The sequence below is a fragment of the Mchenga conophoros genome, linkage group LG5 (assembly GCF_057382185.1).
Source record: "Mchenga conophoros isolate Kocher_MC1m ecotype Shallow Benthic linkage group LG5, M_conophoros_male_GT1.1, whole genome shotgun sequence".
Lineage (NCBI taxonomy): Eukaryota > Metazoa > Chordata > Actinopteri > Cichliformes > Cichlidae > Mchenga > Mchenga conophoros.
Window position 1 is genome coordinate 2,449,357 of NC_140530.1, and position 20,969 is coordinate 2,470,325.

Genomic DNA, 20,969 nt, shown 5'->3' on the forward strand with positions numbered 1-20,969 from the left:
ACAAAGGGGAAGGGAGACTTAGACACAGGGGACCTGAGTTGCACACTGAAGACACGACACCAAAACCAACAGACATGGAAGGAAATTAGACAAGAACTAAATAGAGGAACTGAACTCAGTATCAACAGAACTAACTGAAGACTAAACAAATTAGAACATAATAATACAAAAAACATGAAATTCAACATGCTGGGTGAAAAAGACCCAGAACCATGTACTGTTGAAAAAATGATCAGTAGACCTGTCCATATTTGTGATTGGTCAGATGCTGCCATGTGAATCTACAGCTACAATACCTGTAAAGCATTTATTTGTGCATTTGACTTTATAGTCCTGTCATTTATTTATGTTGCTCTTCCTCCCTCTCGAGTGTATCTGAAAGACAAGCTGAGCCAATGTATTCAGTCATTAAATGATCTCTCTCTCTCTCTCTCTCTCTCTCTCTCTCTCTCTCTCTCTGTCTTTAATCATTATCTGCCTCGTTCATTCTCCCTTTACATTACATATTTTTATATCTTCCCTATCCTTTTTCTTTCTCATGCCCATTCTTCTACGTTCACTTCCTTCTTCACTCTCCTTTTTATAATCTGTTCCTGTAACTTGTCTTAATTTCCCATTTCCTCTTTACTTCTTTCTCCACTCTTTTCTTTATTTTCCTCATACCTTTCTTCATCTCTATTCTTATGTTTATTTCTATAATTTCTCCATTTCCTTCCATTTTGCTTTTAATTTTTCTTAAATGTAATTTTCCTTTTCATTTTCTCATTGTTTTAATCTCCGTTCTTTCTTCTTTCCTATCACTCCTCTTCTTTGTACTAACATATTCTTCATTATTCATCATCCTTTCATAAATATTGTTGTTTTTTCCATCTGATTGCATTGCTTTGTTTATTCCTACCTACCCTTCCTCATTTCCCTCTTGCATACCTTTCTTTTTCCGGCTACTATATTTTGCACTTTAACGCCTTCCCTCTTGCTCTTTCTGCACATATCCACAACTTCACTTGTGACTTTCATTGACCCTGCTTCCACCCTCCTCCCAGTCTGCAGTAGTGCTCCCATAAACATGAAGGTGCAGCATGTCAATGGCAGTGCTTTGGTGGTGCGTTGGGCTCATCCGGAGGTCACCTACCACTCACCCATCCAGCATTTCCTGGTATCTTACAGCTGGACGGCCCATGATGACAGCTACGAAGAGACCCACCTAACGGATGCCAAACACAAACTGGTGAGTCTTTGAGGGACTGCAGGGTTGGAGCCACATTATAGGTGGATGCTAAGTTTTAACTAGAAAAATTTGCATTTCCTGCAAAAATGCTGTGTAAAGTGTGCGTGTTAGTCCCTATAGGGAAATAGTTCCTCTGCATTCACCCAGTGAAGCAATGGGCAGCCACCAGTGCAGCGCCCGGGGAGCAGTGTGTAGGGACGGTACCTAGCTCAGGGGTACCTCAGGGTAGCCGTTCAGTGGAGTCGAACCCCCGACCTTCTGATCATGGGGCCACCACTCTACCTACGGAGCTATCCCTGCCCCATGGATGCTATAACGCTGAAGCTGTTTGCTGAAAATAGCTGAAAAAGATGAAAAGTTTCAGGGGTGAAAAAACTGAAAATTCTTTTGAAAAGGGGTGAAGAAGCTGAAATTTGTGTTGAAAAGAGTTTAAAAAGTTTAACTGTGAACTGAAATATTGTTGCCATAAGCAGGATTTGAACCCGGGCCTCCCGCTCCGAGAACGGATGCTCATCTCACTGAGCTAAAACACAGCTTGACCCGGCAACTAAAATCAATGACCACACTGACAATGTGTTCCATTTATCTCAATGGGCAAAAAAATTGCATATAAAATTCAATATCTCAAAAAGTATAGAAGTTATGAGTACCAAAAGTCATACCACACATTAGCAAAAAGAGCAGAATTTTTTAAAGTTTGAACATAGTAATTTTAATAAAACATAGTATTTCTTCCAAATCACAGTATTTCTGGTAAATCACAGTGTTTGTGCCAAATCACAGTATTTGTACCAAATCATAGCATTTGTGATAAATCATAGTATTTGTGCTAAAACATAGTATTTATACTAAATAATATTTTTCCTGCCAAATCGTAGCATTTGAGACATTATTTGTGATTTATGATTTACATGGAATACTTTGACTTAGCAGAAATACTATAATCTAGCAAAAATACTACAACATAGCAGAAATTCAGTCATTGAGCAGAATTACTAAGATTTAGCAGAAATACCATGATTTGGCAGAAATACTAAACTTTGGCACAAATACTTTAATTGAGTAAAAGTATTATAAGATAGTATTTCTGCTAAATCATTTTATTCCTGCTATGTATTAGCAGAAATACTGTAATTTTTCTCAAATACTATGAAATAGCAGTAATACTATGATTTGGCAGAAATACTACATTTTAGCACAAATACTATAACAAAGCAGAAATACTATGACTTAGTAGTAATAGTATAACATAGCAGATATACTATGATTTTGCAGACGTACAATGTTTTTGCACAAATACTACAATTTGGGAAAAATACTGTGTTTTAGGACAAATACTGTGATTTGGCACAAATACTATGATTTTGCAGACATTCTATGTTTCTGCACAAATACCACAATATGGCACAAATACTAAGATTTGGGGCGACCGTGGCTCAGGGGGTTGGGAATCGCATCTGTAACCGTAAGGTCGCCGGTTCGATCCCTGGGCTCTCTGTCCTGGTCGTTGTGTCCTTGGGCAAGAACTTTACCCTACTTGCCTACTGGTGTTGGCCAGAGGGGCCGATGGCACGATATGGCAGCCTCGCTTCTGTCAGTCTGCCCCAGGGCAGCTGTGGCTACAACTGTAACTGCCTCCACCAGTGTGTGAATGCGAGAGTGTATGAATAGTGGAATTGTAAAGCGCTTTCGGTGCCTAGAAAAGCGCCATATAAATCCAATCCATTATTATTATTATTTGGCACATATACTATATTCAGCACATATACTATAACATAACAGAAATATTAATTGGGCACAAATACTATGATTTGGCACAAATACAATGATATGGCAGAAATACTGCATTTTACCACAACTTCTAAGATTTGATTGAAATACTATGATTTAGAAGAAATATATGACTTTGTACAAATACAATGCTTTGGTTTGAATACTATGATTTGGTATAAATACTATGATTTAGCAGAAGTAGTATGATTTAGCAGTAATACTTTAACATAGTAGAAATATTGATAGACACACACATACACAGAGAGTAAAGGGAACAGGAGCTGTGGAGAGTCTGGGCTTGGTATATGTAGGTCAGTCGAATTAGCTGCACCTGCTGTAGTCAGCCCTTACACACACAGACACAGAGAGAGGTGTGAGTTTTCTTCAGTGTATTTCTCACATTCAGGATTCTCCTCGAACAAATGGCCATAATTTCCTAACCGTAGAGGCTAGAATGGTCATTCTAACACCGTTTTGTTCAGAAGAGATGGGGGAATCTTCAGGTCTTCATAATTCATAATTAAAGTATAAATTATTAAAGATATGTGACTTGTAACACACTGTAACTGAGTCGAGGCGAAGCAAAAACTGCCTTGACTTGCCCTCAAACAACGTTTTGTAACTGTAAATCTATATGGAGCATCAATATCATTCTTTCATCATAAGAAACAGCAGGCTTTGGTGAACAGTCATGGACATTTTCAGGGCTCTGTCAAAATCCATCAAAAAGACATGAAGAGAGAAAAAAGTGCCTAATTTCCAGAGTTCGAAATCTGAAGAAATCTGAGCGACGGACGAATTTCCTACCCTCAAACAAACAAACATAATTCATGGCCAAACGGTAATAGGTGAGGAAAAAATTCTTGAATTGTGAGCGTCAGGAGTGTCTGAAGATATATTGTTTTAACTTGAGGCTATGACGATTTGAAAATGCCTCTCATTAGAGAATTCCAGCGGTGATGTTGAACAAATTCTCTATTGACTGTCTATGGAGAGTTGTCGGACTTTGTGTTGGTCTGAGGAGATTTGCTAAAAATCTGTAAATCCCACAACAATGATAGTGACATTTTCTGAAAGCCAGCAAAAATACCTACGTTTTGATGTATAATTTGTGGGGGTTGAGTGGAAATTGAGCGAGTAGCAAGAAGTTGTTCGGACATGAAGAGAAAATTCAGAAAGTTCAACTGTCCACTCTGAGTTAGTTGCATAGCAACCGTAACAACGCATATATTTTCTGAAAAATCACAATTTTGCAACTGAAAACTTAAAGAGGGATGAGATTAAAATGGTAGAAGATATGAAAAAGCTGAATCATACATGAATAGCCCAATAAGTTGAGAACAATTTAAAGTTTGAATGGTTGTTCTACGTGAAAGTATGAGGAAGTAGTTAAGTTTTAGCAGAATCGTGGAAGTTTTCCATTCATTTCAATGGGACAAAAAAAAGGAAAAAAGTGTAATATTTTAAAAAGATATAATAGTTATAAGTACCAAAAGTCATAGCACCCATTAGCAGAAAGAGCAGAACAGTTTAGAGTTTGAACGGTGAAAATCGGCTGAAAACTGAGGAAGTAGTTAAGTGCCAAAAAAGCAACTAGATTATAGTGGAATAAAGAATAAAGAGAAACAGGATTTCAATAGTGTGGATGCCTGTGAGCAGCCACACAAAAATGAATATTAAAAAGTAGTGCAAGCATGTTTCATATTGCAGTTGATTCAGCAGCTACTGAATATAAGCTTTAAGATATGAGATACAAGATGAATGAAGTGGAAAAAAAAGATTGATGGCACAAAAATACATTTTTATATAAAATGGAGGGAAAGAGGGGAATAACAGTGAGCTTACAAAGTGTTTAACAACTTAATGATTTTGCTCTAGGTTTATTTAAGGTTTACTGGCTCACTGACATTAACAGCCAGTGGGTTTCAGTTACACAGCTACATGTTGTTTTTTTGTAGAACAGCACTGAGATGCATGAAAGACTGAATGTGGCTTCTTTTTTGAGGATTTGAGGAAGAATATATAGCACACATCTTTAACTACTTTAAAAAAAATTTAATTGGGTACACAAGTTTGAATTTATTGTATTATTTATAGGTTTAATGGAGGGGAGCCTATTTGCAGTGTTGGGGAGTAACGGAATACATGTATCGCCGTTACGTATTTAAAATACAAAATATGAGTAACTGTATTCCGTTACAGTTACCGTTTAAACAGGTGGTATTTAGAATACAGTTACTTTGTTGAAATAAATGGATTACACTGCGGTACTTTCCTGTTTCATTTTGTCGCGGGTCAGGACTGTTTGGGTTTGTTTGACAGCTACGTTCTGTTGTTCCAGGCGGCAGCGTTACGGTTGCCATGGTTACAGGGCGACGCTCTCTCTCTCTCTCTGCGACTGTGTGTTTCCTGGGTGAGAGAGCGCCTTTTCGTTGTTGTTGTTGTTGTTGTTGTGCTAAGCTAACAGGCAGAATGCTACAAGCATAGCTCTAAAGAATGTAGCATCATGGGCAGTGTAGTCCGTGTTGCAGGGAGAATGGACTGCCATACACGTTATGGGTCTGTGAGCGCGAGGAGGGAGAAAAAGGGGAGTGGAAAGGTACGAGTTGTCATCGAGGAAAAACGGGAGCTGGAAGCATGTAAATATAATAATAACCACTGCAGCCAAGAAGAGTGCCTGACGAGCCCAGCTGTAAGTAAGCTATTAAGACTCAACTGTACACCGTGTTCGTGTTTTCCTCCGAAAACAATAAGTTTCGTTGGAGCAGCCTTTCAACGCCTCTCTCTGTCTCTCGCCAGAAAAGTTGACCCACACAACAAAGTAAAGCTATTTTTCAGCTACGAGCCGACAGGGACCCCGCCGTATTAGTCAGAGGTCCCTTTACTACAGTTCGGAGTCGCAGACCTTCAGTAATAGTAATAAATCACACAGCAATAGTACATTCACGTTGTTGTAAAAAGCATGATAATATATTAAGCAATCCAAAGTATTCAGAATACGTTACTGTCATTGAGTAACGTAACGAATACGTTACAGAATACATTTTGGGGCATGTATTCTGTATTCTGTAATGGAATACATTTTAAAAGTAACCTTCCCAACACTGCCTATTTGATATAAAATCATTCACACCAGTCTAATAACACAACAGATTCTGTATATGTACTGTGTCATAGACTAGCGTCAGCTTAATAATTCATAGTCACACAATTGTCTTTGTATTTTTTTTTCTTCTTTTTTTTGGCCTGTCCCGTTTGGCTCTTTTGCATCAGAATTGTTGTCTAAAGACGAAGAAAGAGGCCCAACGGATTTACTTTACCAAATTGACCATCCCAGCCTTGCCGTAATGGTCCATTTGATTCACCTTTTATTGTTTATTTTATTTTCACTTGCTGAATACGGGACAGATTTGACTGGGGGAAAGAAGGGGAGAAAGAAAGAGGGAAAGAGAAACAGCTGAGAAGAGGGACGGGGGAGAAGGGCAAAAGACAAAAACCAACAGAGTGGGCAGAAAAAAATAATGCATATATCAATCACCTGGATCACCTGTTGAGAAAGAAAAAAGAAAACAAGCAGAAGAGAACAAGAGTAATAGAATAAACAACATCACAATGATATATGGGAATATGACAGTAAATACTAAATATTAAACATTATTGTGCAGCACATAAGATCAACAGAACACAGTGTGCTTTGAGGTAGGAGCCAAAAAGGGTGCAGTTTGTGGGTGTGATCACCCGTGTGTACACCTGTGAGCATGGACGCGCTTGTGTTTGTAAAAGGTTCCTTCATGTAATGATCTGGTAGAGGGGCAGAGGCCCCCAGAACACAAGAGACCAAGGAAGACCAACAGAGGGGCAGCCGCGCCACTGTCCCAGAAAGAGCTGAGGAGAGTCCCAGATGAGGGCTCACTCAGCAGCCGCGGAGCAGAAGCCAAGGGGGGGTTGCAGTGACGCGCCCGTGAGCTCCGCCGGCAGCCAGCTGTGCCTGAGTGACCGAGCCCCAGGCCGAGAGGCCGGGGGCACCCCACCTCCGAAGTGGCCCGAGCGAGCCCCAGGCTCCAGGCCCCGACAAGCAGCCACCAAGGAGTGAGCCGGTGTGTACAATTGTCTTTGTAGAATGAAGGCTCCTCCTCCATTTCACGCCTGCTTAATTAACCTGATTTTGTGCAAAAATGCATTTTTACTCTGCTAATAATTGCACAGTGTGTTTAATACACGATTCCCTCTGTTTTAGGTCAGTGACAATCTTGCTAACCTGTGCTGCAGACCCTTGTTGCCTCATGTAGACAACCAGGACAAAAGCAAATCTTGCATATCCTGAAAACCTTTTTCTTTTGTTTTCTGTATCTACAGTCTAGGGGTGGGGGAAAAAATCGATACTGTGTAGTATCGTGATATTTTGTTTGCTAATTTTGTTTGCTAATAATGTATCGATACAGGGACAGCAGAGCATGTTGATCAGCTCCTTTTTCTGAGCAGGAATCCTGACATTCCTTCACTGTCCAAATGTGTTTAACTTTTAATTTAAGACATGTTTTATTTTAATTAAGTTTAAAACGTTTTTATTTAATGTAAAATTATATTTTGTTTTAATGTACTTTCAAATTCTTCAGTTGCTGAAGGGGCTGCATAGTTTTCATAAATTGCATAGTTCAGAATAGCTATAATTGTACCAGATGGTTGCATTCAGTTAAGTTGGACTAGACTGTAATACAAACCGTTCAGTTTGTCAACAATAAAACTGACTGAAATGAGAGAAAGACTGAGTGTGAGACTTTATCAATATTCATTTTATCTAATATCAAAGTTTACCTTTATGTACAGAATCTGAATATCGCAAAATATTTAAAAAAAATTGCAATAATATCGTATCGTGCGTTAAGTATTGTGATAATATCGTATCGTGGGATGTATGGTGATTCCCACCTCTACTACAGTCACAGTTCAATAACGCTCTATACTAAGTTACACACTATATAGAACAACTTTATAGGATTATATTTGTTCGCAGATGTTGGCAGCTATCAGCGAATACTTATCAGCTATTTTGAAACAAAAAAAGACTTTTTATCCATAACAGCAAATGAACTGAACAACAGAAAATACAAATGCTATTTATGGTCTCCTCACAACAATGATAAGAAAAATAAACTGGGCCAATTTTGCATGTTTGTTAATACAGAGACACACATGTTAATGTGATCTCTGGTCTCCCACTCAGAGACACAGGTCTCCCCAGTGTCCAGCATTCAGAGGCTACCTGAGGACTCACACAGACATGTAGAGCCAAATACTGTCAATAAGGCCTCTGCAATGTTCTGAAGCCAGTTAAACCTGTCAGGTAGTGATGTCCAGCAGGTGAACATGCAGCTCCATGAACACGCACAGCTGTGGATTCCAGCTGCTTCGTAGTTCTGCAAACTTTGACCCCACAGAGTCGCGCTTTTCAGTTCAATCAGCTGCATTTCGATGTCCTCTGTGTCCAACCAGTTAATGCGAAACAAATCCAGCTGACAAACCTTTCTGGTTTGATCAGAAAAGAAAACATTGGTCCAAACACCTGAAAGTCCCAAAAACACATTGTGAATTCTGTCTCGAGTCTACGGATGTATCCGTGGTGCTGATGCTGCGCTGAGCCGACAGCTCCTGAAGCATTTGAAGTGTCAGAATGTGGAAATTTCAACATCGCTTGAAACAACTGCCAGCTAGCAACGTCCCTCTCAACTTGTGATTTTAGCCAATTACAAGTTGAATCTGGTAGTTGGGTTTGTTAGCTGAGATACCATCATTAGGAAGCGGCACAATTAATGTGTCTATGTGAGCTAATCTGCGATGTGCACTGATGGCCCAGCCATTTATTTTTTAATGCACCTTCTCAGATTAATTCACTGCATGTCGTGACCAGGGCTGGACTGGGACAAAAACACAGCCCGGGCATTTTGACTAGAGACCGGCTGCTGTTGTTTAGCGCGACATCCGCTGGTTTCCTCTTTCTGGCGCAAAGTGGGCGATAAACAAACAAAAGAGAAAAGGAGATCAGCTGATCATTGATCAGTTTTATGATTGAAGTAGCAACAGGAGAGGGAGGGGAGAGAATGAGAGAAGAAGAGGCAGCTGTGCAGCAAAGACACAGAATAACTCCAGCTTTGTGTCTTTTTCATTCCAGCTGAAGTCCGGGACAAACTGTTCCTTTTCAGCTCAATACGAAACGCGTAATATTTTCTCTAAATAAGAGGCGATTTTTACGGGATGGTTGGCAACTCTACTAACTAACCTTATGAATAAAATAAACTATCAGTAACATCATAGCACTCTGTATAGAACCCCCGTCATGCTAGCTAGTACGCAGTACGAATTATTGTAACTGACTGTAAAAAGTCAGCACAATGAAAATAAACTCCACCTAAACTTGGTTTATATCTGACCCAGATACACTGCAGGTCATAACTTCTTACCTGAAGTTCAGTTCACCTGACACTCAGACCGCCTCAGGTCTCTGCTCCTCCTGCCTCCCCTTTCTCTCATCCACCTGCTGACATCTGTGGAAGCTCCGCCATAGCCACCACCAAACAGTTGAGTTATTTTTACACATTGGCCAGCATCTGGCCAATCCACCACCTCATTGTCCATGCTGTTACACAACAACAACAACAAAAAAAATCATCGGCCCTTTTGTGTTTTTTTTATTAATCAATAAAACTGTTTTTTAATATCTTACTGCATTTCGCATAATTCCATACTAAAGTTTAAATAAACAACAACACTAAAGCTATTCTGTTATACCTGTATGTAAAAAATACACTGCACCCAAAATATTTCATAGTTCAGGAACACTGATCAATCTAATAAACTTAAACCTACTCCATCCTCCCTATTCTGGTGTTGTAAAGAGTATTTAGCAGAAATATTAAACAACCTAACTAATAGGGTTCCAACTCCCAGCAAAAAAATATAGGGAACCCCCCCACCCTCCACCTCATGATGCTTAATCGACCTAATCAACTTTAATTTGATGCAGTGTGAAAAAAAATGCACAGAAATAAATAATTTTTCAAGAATAATTAAATAGATTCAACATCTTTCTTCAACAGAACTGCAGACTGCACAGATGGTTCCCAAAGGAAGAAGTAGTATAGCTTACTAGGGTATATTAGACTTAACAGTTACTATATACAGTAATGGACTTCTATACATTTTACAAAAGATTAAAACTTTGGGTGTCAGATTCAGATAATTATTTATTAAAAGCTCGACATTTTATATGAGAATAAGAAAGAAAAGTATTTCTTTGTGCCCCCTTTTCCCTGTTCATGCCCTATCAGCCCCCCTGCCTAAACTTTGCTAGATCCGCCCCTGCACAGTTACGTCAGCTGCGTAGATAAAGATCCTGGTGTAGAAAGTAATATTAAATAAGTTCTAACAACAGCTTATCAAGCTTAAACGTGCTGCTGTTGTTCAGCCGCTGGTTTCCTCTTTCTGGAGCAAAATGGGCCAAAAACAAACAAGAGAGACGGACTTGCGACAGAAAAGCCGATCAGCTGATCATTGATCAGTTTCATGATTGAAGTAGCAACGGGAGAGAGCTAAACCTCTCCGCTAAACAGCCACCACAAAGCAACAAAGAAAAACACAGTTCAACAGTCCAATCCCCCGGTCCAGTGGCAGCAAACACAGTTCTGGCGGCCGACCTGCAGGATGGCAAAACAAGCGGGACCTGCTGTGGGTTAGGCAGTGGCGGCAAAACAGTTCAGGTGGCCTACCTCTAACCCCTTGATGGAAACGCAGCAGCTCTGGTGGGCGGCCACGGGTCCGACAGCAGCGGCGGAACAGTTCTGGTGGCCTGCCACGGGTCCGGTTGGCAGCGCTGCTCCTCCGGTGGCCTGCCCCGGGTCCCGTGATAGCAACAGAATACTTCAGGCGGCCTGCCACGGGTCCGGTGGCGGCGGCGTCGCAACAGCTCCGGCGGCCGGCCACGGGCCTGGTGACGGCGGTGTTGGAACTCCGGCAGGCGGCCATGGGTCCGGTGACGGCAGTGTGACAGCTCCAGCGGCCTGCCACGGGCCCGGTGGCGGCAGCGTCGCGACAGCTCCGGCGGACGGCCACGGGTCCGGTGGCGGCCGTGTGACTGGTGGCGGCCGTGTGACTGGTGGCGGCCGTGTGACAGCTCCGGCGGACGGCCACGGGTCTGGTTGCGGCGGCGTTGCAACAGCTCCGGCGGGCGGTGGAGTAGAATGGCCCATAATCCCCGACGTGCTGGACGTGGACGGCATGGAGGGCGTGGACGTGGATCCTGCACACTGACCCCCTGCTCAGGCTGAGCGGGTCCCTCCGGCACGCCGATCTCCGGATGTGGCTGAGCGGGTCCCTCCGGCACGCCGAGCCGCTCTCTCGATGGTGGGCGCTCCTCCCACACGCCGAGCTCCCGCTCCAGCTCGCTGAGCTCCTGCTCGGGCAGCGCGAGCTCCTCCTGCGGCTCCCGCTTGCCGAGCTCCACCGGCTGCAGCGCGGGCTCCTCCCGCTCGCTGAGCTCCCGCTGGGGCTCGCTGAGCTCCGGCTCCGGCACGGACCCCTCCGGCTCGCCGCGCTCCTCCGGCTCGCCGGGCTCCTCAGCTGGCGGGGCTGGCTCCTCCCGCTCGCCGAGCTCCCGCTCGGGTAGGGCCGGTGCGGGTGGCGACGTAGCAGCCGGTGAAGAAGATGGCTGAGGGGTGACTGCAGGCGGATGAGATGACGGCAGCGCCACAACTGCAGATGGTGAAGCAGCGAGTGGTGTGGAGACCGCTAAATGAGGCGGCGCTAGCTGTACCGTTGGCCGGCTTGCAGCTGCGTCAGCGGTGTCACCATCCACTGTAAACAAAAAAGCAGATGGGGTGAGAAATGAAAAAGTGTCCTTATTACTCACCACAGCCGGCTCTTGAGATGTCTGGGAGGTCGGCTGCGGTGAGGAATGCCGACGGCGCGAACGTCGTTTCTGGGTAGACGTCAGGGCCGGCGTGTCGGGCTGAAGAACTTCAGACTAGCCGGGTGGGGGGGCAGCCTGGATCGGAGAGTGGAGGTGAAGGGTGTTGAGCAGGAAATCCGCCACAATCGGAAAAAGATTGTGCAACTGCTTCTCCACAGCGCACCGTAAAACCTCCGCGTGCGCTTCCAGCCACAGGTCACACAGACGATTTACTTTGTCTGTCACCTCCCTCCTGAACCTCTCCGAAAAGTCCACTGGGTCCATCTGGCAGGATCGTTCTGTCACAGTCTGGCTGGCAGACCGTGGGGAATGTTGGAGAAAGGACCCAAACGCTGGACTTAGTGCAATGAACAGTGCATTTATTTACAGTGGGGGTAAATGTACACCACGCAATAAGTCTCCAGAGTGCTCCCTCAACTCCCGTGACAGTCCATCAGCTTTGGGGCTGAGAAAGTCAGAGAATGTTTTCCCAGAGAAATCAGATGTGCTCTGGATTACCACAAACTTTGTTTAAGAAAACTCGATTTATGATGACCTTTGCACAGCAAAGTCAGATCATATACTTAAAAACGTAAATAAAAGAGCTACTGAAAATAAAAAGTAGAAAGTAGAGTCCAGAGTTGTTGTGCACTAATATTACCTAAGAAATATTATATCCCTCTCACACACGTATTCATACATATGAAAAACTAACCAAACTCACATACGTTAGTATGACATTTTTGACACAGTGTTGGACTTGACATGGCCATACATGTGTACATATACTGTATGTTACATACATATCTAAACAATAGTTCAAAATGCAGTAAACTGCTGGTTGTGAAGCACTTGTATTTATTTAACTCTCTTTCTGCACTGTGAAAGGGGGACTTGAAAAATGTGTCCTCACCTTTGGATAAATTTATTATAAAAATATTGCACATGCCTGCACATCTTTAGTAAATCGTTACAATCATTTTACAGACAGGCAAGAGAGTCCAGACTATCATTAGTATTACAGCAGATCCTTTTGTCACCATGTGAGGATGCTGGGAAGCTTCTCACTCACTAAGGTGAAGTACAAACTCACAACGTCAGATAGGAATATTGTTACGGTTTTGTTATGCTTTTATTATGAAATTCATGAACTACATGAACTACTACTACTACATGAGATGAATTGCACAATGGCAGATAGAGACAAAATACTGTTAATCTGACTATCTGCAGGTTTTACACGTTTACATACACACACAGTTACTGTCCTTCCATTTACAAAGGCAGAGGCGTCACGGTGTCATTATTTTACTGTAGTTTTTTTCCTGTGTAATAATATTCAACGTTGCTGTCAATACATTTTTCAAAAAATGCCTCTCTGTGCAAAATGGGTTTAAAAACATAAACAGCTGTGGGATCCTGTTTGTCCGTGATTTGAACCGTGGGAACAAATCGTGGCAGGATCAGCCTGATGTTATTTGTATACAGCTGTAACTTTTACTGTATAAAGTATAATATAGTATGTAATTAGGACCCTACACCACCGGGCAGAACATGTTCCCTCTAATCCTGAAGGAAAAAGAAGGAACACACATGTAAAGGAAGCACTCAAAACCTGCGGCTATCCTAAATGGGCGTTCTTAAAGTCAGCAAAGAGGCACAGAAAAGAAGATCAGACACCAGCGAGGGAGGATAAGAAGGACAGACGCAACAACATTGTCATCCCCTATGTAGCCGGTGTATCAGAGAAACTCAGGAGAGTTTTCTCCAAGCATGACATCCCGGTGCATTTCAGACCCAGCAACACGCTCAGACAGAAACTGGTTCACCCGAAAGACAAAACTCCAAAACACAAACTTAACAATGTGGTGTATGCTGTACAGTGCAGCGAGGAATGCTCAGACCTCTACATTGGAGAGACCAAACAGCCACTTCACAAGCGCATGGCACAACACAGAAGAGCCACCTCCACAGGACAAGACTCAGCAGTCCATCTGCATCTAAAGGTCAAAGGTCACTCTTTCGAGGATGCCAATATTCACATTTTGGACAGAGAGGACTGATGGTTACTCACATCCTGGGCCATCTGACCTCAGGAATTCGCATGATAAGGTGGGGCCAGGTTTCACAATGAACTCACCCGAAACTCTGGCTGATTGGGACCCACACCCAGTTTCACACCTTGGCTCAGGCGATTAGAGGATCATCAAGGGGTCCTTTTGTCCCTCTGTGGGGGGTCACTCCCACTAGGTTTATATCTGGGACTCTCCACCATTTGACCTTAGAACTGAAGAAGCTTCTCGGATGAGAGGTGAAACGTCTTCAAGCAACTTAAAGAAGTCCAGACACTTTTCTTTGCAAGCTCCTTTGAATTGTTCATATAGGTTACAAATAACAGGGTTCATAAGCCTTTTTCAGGGTCAAATTCAAGCACTTTTTAAGCACTTTCAAGGTCCCTTTTCAAACTTTTCCAGCACCCCCCGCCAAAAAAAAGAATGCATGTTTCAATTCGCATCACCTTAGTAAGACCATGTGAAAATTACGACAAATCATTCTAGGTTAACTTAAACACCTTCGTTCCCCTTTTCTTAAGACATAGAAAAACGCATCACACAAAAATACTGCAAAAGGAAACGGTCACCCTATATACATCGTGTATAAACTCAAAATGCACATTTTACTTAAAAATTAAGATGTGAAAATGTGAACAAATCAACTTGTTAGAGATATTCTTCTCCTGCTGAACCCCCCCCCCCCCCCCCCCCCCAAAAAAAAAGAAATAAATAAGTCTTCTCATCAGATATTGATGCTTCTTTCCTGTGTGACAAAAAATAGGAGACAAATGTTTGTTTGTTTTTTAAGTTAATTCCCAATAAAACTAACTGTAAATGTTTAACTACATTGCTGTCTGTATTATTGGTGAAGTCCTAAACGATCACCTTTGAAGTGTTTGTGCTAATAACATCATGCACAGTCAGACAGGCATCGAGAACAGTACTGACTTTGAACAGATCACATAGTTCAATTCAACATATAAGACTTTAAGGATGCACAAGCATCTACTTCAAATCTATTTAATTTATCATCTGTGATATTATTATGTACAATTCCAATGTATTTTGTTCATCTCCCTTAAATAAACAGACAGCCTTAAAGTATGAAATATTCATATACAAATACACATATAAATGTGTGAACTGTCTCAGTGGCTGATTATGCCCCACAGGCCTCAGTGTGAGCTTGAAGACATTTATAATGTTTAAGTAGTTTAATGTGTCGGTGCTGACAATAAACACATTTGGAATGAAAGCCGGGGAGCTTTGGTCACACAGAAACAAGTGGCCATTCTTTGTGACCATATGGATCACTCATATTACCATTATTTCACCCAAAGGCACCAAGTTAATAAGCCAAAAAAAGCTGCAGCAATAAGATAAGATAACCTTTATTAGTCCCACACGTGGGAAATTTGTTTTGTCACAGCAGGAAGTGGACAGTGCAAAACTTATGAAGCAAAAATTAGAATACAATAAGAATAAATACAGTACACAACTGTACAGAATAGAATAAAATAAAATACTATATACAGTAGAATAAAATAGAATAAAATATACAATAAGATAAAAATAGAATACAAATGCTATATACAACTGAGTAAAAATACAACGATGCCAGAAAAGATTATTGCACATGTGTGGATGTGTGTGTTTGTTCAGTTAAAGTCTTTGTTGTGGAGTCTGACAGCAGTGGGGAGGAAAGACCTGCAAAATCTCTCCGTCCCACACCGTGGGTGCCGCAGTCTCCCACTGAAGGAGCTGCTCAGTGCTGTCAGAGTCTCCTGCATGGGGTGGGAGATGTTGTCCAACAGGGATGACAGCTTAGCCACCATTCTCCTGTCACTCAACACCTCCACTGGGTCCAGAGGGCAGAACAGAGCTGGCCCTGTGGATCAGCCTGTTCAGTCTTTTCCTGTCCCCGGCAGAGATGCTGCCGCCCCAGCAGCCCACACCGTAAAAGATGGCTGAGGCCACCACAGAGTCATAGAAGGTCTTCAGGAGTGGGCCCTTCACGCCAAAAGACCTGAGTCTCTGCAGCAGGTACAGCCCTGCCCTGTCCAGTAGAGGGCGTCTGAATTATGAGTCATTCCAGTTTATTGTTCAGATGAACACCAAGGCACCTGTAGCTGTCCACAGCCTCAATGTCCATACCTTGGATGTTCAGTGGTTGCAGTGGAGGATGTTTGTGCCTGTGGAAGTCTACCACCAGCTCTTTGGTTTTACTGGCGTTGATCTGGAGGTAGTTCAGCTGGCACCAGTCCACAAAGTCTTGGGTCAGTTCTCTGTACTCCTTGTCGTCCCCTATCAGTGATGAGGCCGACTATTGCAGAGTCATCAGAGAACTTCTGCAGGAAGCACTGGGTGGAGTTGTGGGAGAAGTCTGCAGTGTAGATGGTGAAGAGGAACGGAGCCAGAACCGTTCTCTATGGGGCCCCCGTACTGCAGACGACCCTGTCTGACACACAGCCCTGACGTCTCACATACTGTGGTCGGTAGGTGAGGTAGTCCAAAATCCAGGTAGTGAGGTGATGGTCCACTCCAGAGTTCTCCAGCTTTTCCTTCAGAACCGAGGGAAGAATAGTGTTGAAGGCACTGGAGAAATCAAAGAACATGATTCTCACAGTGCTCCCAGCGGTCTCCAGGTGAGTGAGGGAACGATGTAGGAGGTGAATGACGGCATCATCCGCTCCAATGCCAGGCTGGTAGGCAAACTGAAGTGGGTCCAGTGATGAGCTTGTTAGGCGCCGAAGCTGAGCCAGGACCAACCGCTCCAGGGTCTTCATCAGGTGGGATGTCAGAGCCACCGGCCTGTAGCTGTTGAGGTCCTTGGGGCGTGAAGTCTTTGGCACTGGTACAACACAGGAGGTTTTCCAGAGCCGTGGGACTCTTTCCAGCCTCAGGCTCAGGTTGATGAGGTGCTCCATCACCCCACATAGTTGGTCCGCGCAGGACCTGACGACCCTCGAGCTGATGCCATCTGGACCCGCTGCCTTCTTGCAATTAATCCTCCTCAGTTCCCTCCTAACCTGGGTGGTTGAGAGAGACAGGCTGGAGCCTTGTGTTGAGTGTGTATTGGATGCTGTTGTTGGGGGTGGGGGGGAGTGAGCAGGGTGAATAGAGGAGGTGGGAAGTATCTGAGGTGTCAGAGGTGGAACAGCAGCAGTGGGGGTGGGTGAGTCTGCAGCCGATGTTGCAGACTGCCTCATGGCTGAATGAAATCTGTTGAAGAAATGACTCAGTTCATTTGCCCACCTCACATCCCTCCCAGGCAGAGAGTTCTGATGTTTGTGGCCTACACACACAAATATAAACAGTACTTGGTGACAACTTTACTCTTAGCCTCTAACCCTCTGGTGTCCAGGGTATAATTGGCCGTTTTTGACTACTTTTGATTTGTCCTCTATATTTCACCTTTAAAAACTGTTTATCTTGCCAATCTGTTATTTTCTCATTTTGACAAACTGTATCAGCACAATTTATCTACATTCAGACAAAATTTAAAGTACGAGTAGAAAGTGATCATTTTGACTGTAAAAACCACAAGCATGTTTAATGAATCATTTTCATAACTTGAAATGCAAATAGAAATTGTAACTTTTAAAAAATATATGCACAAGTTTTGCAAACAACAAAGTTATATGATACTATTTACCTAAAAATGCAGCCAAGGCTCACATGTTTTTTATATAACCATTTAAAACTATTTACAGAACAATCAGGTGCTCTGCATCAAAGAAGGCACTTAAATTATTTATGCAACTCCAAAAAATAGTTTGTGTCACTATAACACAGATAAGAACAGCACAGGGATAAACCTGCAGGTCTGACAGCAGGTGTGTCACTCAGCGTTTACACTGCAGTCTGCCTTTGGTGGCTTTAAGGCAGCAACTGTGACGATCACTAGTAGAACTGACACACAAAACAAAACAACGACTACACTACACACTAACTACACAAGACAACACACTAACTTAAGACTCCAAACACGATAAACATCACAAATCTCTCACGTATCAAAACTCTCTCTCTCTCTCTTTCGCTCTCTCTCTTTTGCTCACTCCTAAAACTTCTCCCTCTTCCCAAACAACCAAATGCAACATGTTGCCATATCATTTTTTGATTGGTCGACATGGTACATTTTTCCACCAATAGGGAAGGAGTGTTTTTCTTTTTTCACTCACAAGCAAAGTGTGTTTGCTAGCGCTCTCCTTAGAAAATGCAGTTTTACCGTTTCTTCCCAGAGTAAACGCCACTGTTTTATTCAGAAAAAAAACATCGGTTTCACGTTGCCTATCAACACAATTTAAAAACTGGTATATAGTTTGAAGTTCGCACGTTCAACCCAAGTTGAAATGGAGACTCTGGGTCCGTCGACCCCAAAGGGTTAATCAGAAAGCCTTAAGTTGGCTAGTTATGTATCGGGCTAATGTTTAAAGCTTTCACTTGAGTAAATGAACTCATATTACTGCTAAGTAATGTTAGCTAAGTTCACAGCATATTCCATAATAGTCCTGGCCCCTAGCCCTGCCAGTGTAGCAGAAATGATGAGGATGATGATGCAGCAGCAGCCGTTCTTCTCTGCGTGAGTAGCTTAATGTTGTTCGTGTGTAATTTACGTTGAGTAGGCTAACCACGTTATTACATTAATGCATGTAAGGTGAACTAGCAAACATCGTCGTAGTTACATGCAGCTGTATTCTTGTTTGATGGCAGATGCTCCCTTCACCCTGGCCAAAAAGGCTAAAATGATGAAAGAAAAAGTGGAAAACAGTTAAACATGAGAGGTTTTTGGACCAATTTTGTGTTCTCCATTCTTTAAGCACCGGTTCGAGCACCGTTTAAGCACTGGCACCGTTTCAAAAGTACCGGTTTGGTACTGGTATCGGATAAAACCTAAACGATACCCATCCCTAGCTGCCATACTACACACTCAGTGCATTTCAATCCTTTCTCCAGCGAGTTTGATAGCTAGCAAAATAATAATTATAATTTTAAAAAATAGCATGTGTAACGTACACGTACTGGAAAATTATTTACTAGGGCTCACCTATCATGCGACTGGAGAGCGCAAACTCCGCCATTGTCGTTTTCCATCAAACACTCATTAAAACAGCAACCTACAGGTATGTTAGCGCACTCATCCCTGACTGTCCGAGGGAGGGGCGGGGTCACACGTTGAAACAGACGCAAGGCAGCCCAGGCGGAGAAATTTTGCTTTTACATTTTGCGACTCATTTTATTTCTCTATCTGATAAGAAAACTATTCAATCAGATAGTTATTTGTGGTGAATGAAATACAGTTACACTTTCAAGCACTTTTAAGCACCACATCTGAAATTCAAGCACTTTTCAAACCTTGAAAAGACAACATTAAAATTCCAGCATTTTCAAGGATTTCAAGCATCCGTACGAACTACGTACGAAGTCTTATATTGATTTGAATTGAATTCGTTGCTATGCTGCTTTGTTCAATGTGACTTAGCGGGCCAATGTTCGTTGTGTTTTGTAGGAAAACCAGCCTACAAAATGCTGGAATGCGATCCAGACTGGGCCCCTCTATCAACCTGGGTCAGACCGAGTTTAAAGCTGCTACCACAGCCAGATTTGATCGGTTAAGAGAGAGAGCGATATCAAAACAGCCACGAAAAGTCCTGCATATATGTGCCCAAGTGTTGTATTGAAGCAATCAAGTGATGAATAACTGTTTTTCAGTATGTTGTTTTGCAATGGCTTATTTTTGTTGCATTGTTGATTTGTTTTTCACCGAAGCAGCTAATAAAGCATAATGGAATAAAATTTTGCCTCTTTCTTATAAGATTCTATAATAGGCAAGGCAAGGCAAGGCAAGTTTATTTGTATAGCACAATTCAACAACAAGGTGATTCAAAGTGCTTTACAGAGACATTAGAAACAAGAACAAATAAAAAGCATGATTTAAAATTGATTAAAACAAGCAAATAAACTAACTAACTAATTAACAAACAAACAAACAAACAACAGTATATAAAATCAAAACAGATAAAATCAGTAGTTAAATGTAAGTTTTGAAATTTAAGCTTAAAGTGTGAACGAAACAATAACAGCAGTTATAAATAAATAAATCACATGGCTGATGATACCATGGTGATCAATAAATATGATCACCAGTTTATTTAATTATTTTTAACCCAACAAAACAAATAAACAAAAACATGATGCTGATGCTACACACACATGAGTCAAGGTGCAGGAAAACTGCTCATGGAAACGCTGCACACTCTCTGTTTCCCTCTCTTTGAGTAGTTCTCAGACAGCTCTTGATCTGATAATGTGTAGCTTGCTCATCAGCTCAGAAGAAAAAAAAAAAAAACTGCAACGCAACATCACACAGTAGTTGCATGCTCTGCCCACAGTGGCAAAGTCTTACACTTTCATATTCAATTCAGCTTCTCCATCATGTACTTTTAGATGTTTCATACAGGGTTCAGCATATTAGTGGTTTTCACAGGTGTGCTCTATATCTCAGCAATGGCTCATAATAAGACAACAGTCTTTCACACAGGTCAAGTGCCTCTATGCACTTCATTAGTTTAAATATTTACCTATATCACTTCACCTCATATGTCATTGTACTGAATTTGAGCAACCACAAGCTTAATGTAGATTACTTTTAACAACTATCCACCTCAATTACGTCTATGGTCTGGCACACAGGCTGTTGTCGATCAGGGCAAGCTAAAGAGTTAACATTTTGTGTCAGCAAAGGGGTGGGGGGAAAGCCATTCACCACAGCACATCTTAAGTGCTGCTGATGTGGCTGGCTTTCTCCACACGCTCTTCAAGGCTGGTGTGTTTTCTGAAAACTTCTCTCTCATCTTTATTTAAATACTTTGTGCTGCGTCTACGTCTGTCTCCCTCCGACTCACTCTTGGTTGCTTAGAAACCCATGATAACAACAACAGTCGGTGTCACAGACCACGTGTTCTGCTCC

General features: G+C 42.3%; 1 protein-coding gene across 1 annotated transcript in view; it reads left to right on the forward strand.

Annotated features, from left to right (window-relative positions):
* The window catches only part of LOC146573573 (receptor-type tyrosine-protein phosphatase gamma-like), a 368,884-nt gene that overhangs the window by 300,869 nt on the left and 47,046 nt on the right, over positions 1-20,969 (forward strand). The window contains exon 9 of the mRNA XM_085272820.1: positions 1,044-1,228. Within this exon, the coding sequence (XP_085128946.1) occupies positions 1,044-1,228 (185 nt within the window). The remainder of the gene's footprint in view (positions 1-1,043; positions 1,229-20,969) is intronic.